Source organism: Schistocerca americana, chromosome 7, assembly GCF_021461395.2.
Source record: "Schistocerca americana isolate TAMUIC-IGC-003095 chromosome 7, iqSchAmer2.1, whole genome shotgun sequence".
Taxonomy (NCBI): domain Eukaryota; kingdom Metazoa; phylum Arthropoda; class Insecta; order Orthoptera; family Acrididae; genus Schistocerca; species Schistocerca americana.
This window is the reverse complement of record NC_060125.1, coordinates 592,716,180-592,721,171: the sequence shown is the minus strand read 5'-3', so window position 1 is coordinate 592,721,171 and position 4,992 is coordinate 592,716,180. Positions and strand designations below refer to the sequence as shown.

Sequence of the window (4,992 nt, the reverse complement as noted above, 5' to 3'; positions counted from 1 at the left end):
TCCATTATAGAAGAACTTAGAGTCATAAGAAATTTATCTTCCCATCTCATTCAAAAATATTTCTAGGTCTTTGGGCACATTTTGAGAATAGAAGCAGGCAGTTTAGGGAGGATCGTCTAGTAAGGCAAAATCGTAAGCAAAAGACTACGAGAAAGAGCGGCAAAGAGATGGTTGGATCATGTGAGGAAGATTATCACTCTACCTCTCTACATTATTTTAGAGAGACTTAAAGATCGAGGTGGATGGAGACATCTGGTCGAAGATTCAGTTACTTAAGAAATAAATGACGAAATGAGGTGACGATAATCAGTAATGAGTGAACCAACTAATGATGATGATGAAAAGGTCCAGATGGGGTTAGCTTAACATACAGTGTCACTACCAATTCTGCTGGGTGTTATTTATCCAGATTTCATTAGAAGAGAAACAAAAAATAATGAAACGAGTATATGTACTGACTGAGAATATGGTAGATCTATGGATGCATTGTGCTCAATGTAGGGCCCTACATTCACAGTGGATTATACATGTACATGCAGATGTAGAAGCTGTGTGTGTGGTATAGCATCTGATCTGCACTTAATTGAATAGTGTGGCTGAGAGCTGTAATGAATATCTGAGGCACATAGTATTGGACATGTATTGTTATCAATGAAGACATGAAAGAAAGTAAGGACAAACTTGAAACTCAGCGTCTACATGAGTATGGAGGTTTTTTAACTGATAAATTAGCTATGATGAAGAGTGTTTTGTTTCCTCACTGTATACTGTATTGATAACACATTTTTTAATCATTTTCAAGCGATTGACTATTTATTGGCCGGAAATTTCACATACCCGAAATTCCTTTTTCTCTCGATCTAGTTACAGAGTTATAAATGTCTTTGATCTTGGAGAGTACAGCCAACTACAGCTACTCGAATGTCACCGCCATATCGGCTTTTTAGGAACAACGATCTATGCTGATCCTATGGAACAGAATACATCATAACATATACGGAAGTTATTAAAAGAAAATAGTCAAAATAGAGAACACTACTACATTAATAATATCACTTTTATAAGTGCTAGTCAAATGAAAATGATTCTGATGGAAAAAAGCAAAAATGATTCCAATGGAAAAAAGCAAGCATACTTCATAACTTAAAAAGTAATCAGAGTAACTGCCAATACGTGTAGACCACTGTGGGAAAAGATGGTCACTACCTTCAGCGAAATAAGGAGCAGTCAAATGGAAATGAGAAGGGGGAAAAAATAAGTCAGCTGTTTATTATTTCAAAATTAATTGACGTAACTGTTAACACATTTATTCCACTGTGAGACAAGACGGTCGTTGCCTTTATGGAGACACGTTTGCGGTTGCCTACAGAATCTTGGTTGTAACCAGACGTGCACCTCTCCGTCCGAAGAAAAGCAACGGCTACGAATGTCTTTCTTCAGTGCTCCAAAAATGTGGAAATCGCGTGGGGAGAGATTGAGACTGTATGGAGGATGTGTGAGGACTGCCCAGAGAAACTTCTGCAGCCCATTGGAAAAAAAAAACTTGGCAACTTGCCAAGGGTCAGGCCCACATATTGCTTCGATTTCGCTGCAGAAGTTTCGCTAGGAGACCCTCACACATCCTGTATAGAGTCTAAATCTCTCCCCATGCGATTTCCACCTTTTCGGAGCCCTGAAGAAAGACATTCTTGACTGTCAATTTGCTTCAGATGGAGAGATGCACACCTCAGTATAACCAAGATTCTGTAGGCAATCGCAAACGCTTATCCACGAAAGGAACAACGATTTTGTCTCACTGTGGAGTAAATGTGTTAACAGTTACGTTGATTGATTTTGAAATAATAAACAGTTGATCTACTTTTTCCCATCTGTCTCATTTCTATTTGACTGCTCCTTATTATTCAAGAATGAAAAATAAAGCGCAATTGGAAATAATAATAATAATATAGTACAAAAATCTACCACACTTTATACGTATTATTTATGGAGATAGAAAGGGGAAGGTGTTGACTGTGGACCTATTAGTAAGAACAGTCCAAACATTCGCCTTGAACGATTTTGAACGGTCACCCACAAAGCAAGATGAGTTAGTACTATTTCAATAACCATTTACGAAAATTCAGAACTCACGCTTCTAGCTGCGTAACTGGACTCTCTTCCGCAGGTGAAGTGGCTGAAAGAGGAGTTGGGATTCCATCACGCATTTAACTACAAGACGAATGACGTCACAGAGGCGCTGAAGCAAGCGGCACCTGACGGCGCCGACGTGTACTTCGACAACGTGGGCGGCGAGCTGAGCAGCGCAGTCATCAACAGCATGCGAGAGTGGGGCCACATCTCCGTGTGCGGCTCGATATCTGGATACAACGAATCTAACCTCCCGAAGGCTACCATCATCCAGCCCGCAGCCATATTCAAGCAGCTCCGCATGGAGGGGTTCCTGTATTCACGGTGGCACAACCGCTGGGAAGAGGGCATTACCCAGCTGACGCAGTGGGTCCGAGAGGGAAAAATCAAATACCGTGAGACTGTAACAGAAGGGTTTCAAAACACCCCCAAAGCCTTCGCCGGTATGCTGCAGGGTGGCAACTTGGGGAAGGCTGTTGTTAAAGTGTGAAGAACTGTAGTGTATCGGAAACAATTTCACAAGCATGACAAGGACAATTTCTTTCAGTATTTTGTACACAGTACATCAAGAGAAAGGTGCATGGTTGCAATGGAATGTTCTTCAAAACTTATGTTTGTGGTTTCAGTTTTTCAATATCATTCCACATCATTATAAAAATTGAATAAATACATGAAAATAAATATTGTAAGTGGATAGTTTGTGTTGTTGCCCCAGATGATAATTATACTAATATTTTGACAGGATTTGTAAGTAAGAAGTAAGTTTAAACAGTTTATTAACAGAGGCGGATTATAAAACATGCATGCTACACGTACCCATCATCACTGTGTCAGACATCCTAATTATGGTCGTATTGAAAGGCTCCATGACGAGCTAAGAAAAGAGACATATTTGTGCCCGAGGCCACGCTAGTTAATACTGTATGCTGCGGACAGTGGCCAGTGGCGTAATCTGCATCGCAGTGTGGCCGGACGCGCATCTACTGACCAAGCAAGTTGTCAGCATTCCAAACAGGTCGGCTGGCGAGCGCGTGTATTGTACCGTACGCCTGCGCGCAACCCTTAAACCCTTACATCACTTTACCCAGAGAAAAAGAGCAACCATAGGTGGCTTCAAACGACCCCCTGGGCGTTACGAATCTATTTCGCCATTTGCGGCATCAGAAGGCACTGCAACACGTATTTCGTTTGCAAATACAGTAACGTTTGGTGCAAAGAAATGAGCCTTCAGGATGGCAAATGGTTCAAATGGCTCTGAGCACTATGCGACTTAACATCTGAGGTCATCAGTCGCCTAGAACTTAGAACTAATTAAACCTAAGTAACCTAAGGACATCTCACACATCTATGCCCGAGGCAGGATTCGAACCTGCGACCGTAGCAGTCGCTCGGTTCCAGACTGTAGCGACCAGAACCTTACGGCCACTCCGGCCGGCTCAGGATGACAGTTTCATACATGACCAATGCTGTTGACAAAAGACAAATTAATAAAAACAATAAAAACACAATACTGACAATCAAGTATGCATTAACATTGCTGGATGAATCGAAGGACTTAATTCCATTCGCTGCTACAATGAAGTTTAACTCATTATTGCAAGAGATTACATTTTCAGAGATGTCCTTAATTAAGTTATTGTCTTCAGGAAAACTTGATAAGGAATGCTTTCCATATTTTAATATGTATGAATCATTGTAATAAACAGATAACATTCTCGTTAATGGCAAATGTCCAGTGGCATGTAGTTGGCAATACACTAGGCATATCAAATAGTTCACACGATAAATCACAATGTGTGGCATTCAAGATTAATCCGCTATTATTCAATTTGAGTGTAAAGGGTACCTCAGGTGCATCATAATTTTTACATGTAAATGTGACATCAAGCGTGGAGTTAAATGAGAAAATTATACCTTCAGAACATCGTTTAAGAAATGGATGATAAAGATGCGTCAAAAATTCTTGGGGAATGATTCATAAACAATTCTTTCTCACGGCTGTACACTCTACTGTCTAAGAATACTGCCGATTCAGGGCGATTAACTTATGACTACATTTACACATATGCAAATCACTTTCATTTAGGGACGCAAAATACCTTCAGTCCTTGCTGATCAGTAGGTAATCATTCAGTACATACTTTACATGAGTACCTGCCTGTGTCCATTTCACGGGGTAAGTATAAATCTTACACATTTCAAAATTATGCTTTGATCTAGCAATGAGAATAGAAACAATAACAGTTAATTCATCTTCAATAATTAAAGAGTGTGTAGAGGTTAACTTATAGTTATCGTATAAATTGTAAGAGTTAAAACAGGGTAAATCATAGTATAGGTTGCATCTAGCTTTCGCACAATTGATTTTAGGATCTGTAAAAATTGTTCTGGATGTAGTAGTACACTGCTCAAACAATCATTTGAACTACTTTCTAAGGCTGTTCTTAAGTTAAGGGCATCAATGATAGCATTTGGTAAACTATCAGTAATCCTTAACAAAAGTGTGTTTAAATCAAAGTGTGCACTGACAGCATTTAATCCTTGCAATAATTCTTGGATATTTGCGTTAGTTTCATTACGAATTACGTGGAAATGTAAGATAATTTGCTTTACAATCTGTTCAATGAAAACTGTGTGGTTAGTAATGGTTCTTTGCATATTCATTAATACGATAATTTCATTAGAGAGGTTAGTTGAATCTGTACTGGACTGTTCTTCAAGAGCTAATATTTTGTCTTTAGCTTCCAGCAGATCTCGACTAGTTAAAGCACCAAATACAGACAAAGGATACTCCCTCCAAAATCAAACCAGGCATGTTTATGCCTAATTAAAGTTTTGTGTAACAAAAGCTTTAAAAACGGTAAA

At 39.3% G+C, this 4,992-nt stretch overlaps 1 protein-coding gene across 1 annotated transcript; it reads left to right on the top strand.

Annotated features, from left to right (window-relative positions):
* Window positions 1–312: 312 nt before the first annotated feature.
* On the top strand, window positions 313–2,617 carry LOC124623125 (prostaglandin reductase 1-like). The gene is made up of 2 exons (XM_047148915.1): window positions 313–345; window positions 2,165–2,617. The coding sequence occupies exons 1-2, from the start codon at window positions 313–315 to the stop codon at window positions 2,615–2,617; spliced, it is 486 nt and encodes a 161-aa protein (XP_047004871.1).
* The last annotated feature ends 2,375 nt before the right edge of the window (window positions 2,618–4,992 follow it).

Coding starts and splice junctions, on each gene's coding strand:
- LOC124623125 (XM_047148915.1), top strand. CDS start 313: ATGAGTGAACCAACTAATGATGATGATGAAAAG. Junction 346..2,164: donor CTAATGATGATGATGAAAAG/GTCCAGATGGGG, acceptor TCTCTTCCGCAG/GTGAAGTGGCTGAAAGAGGA.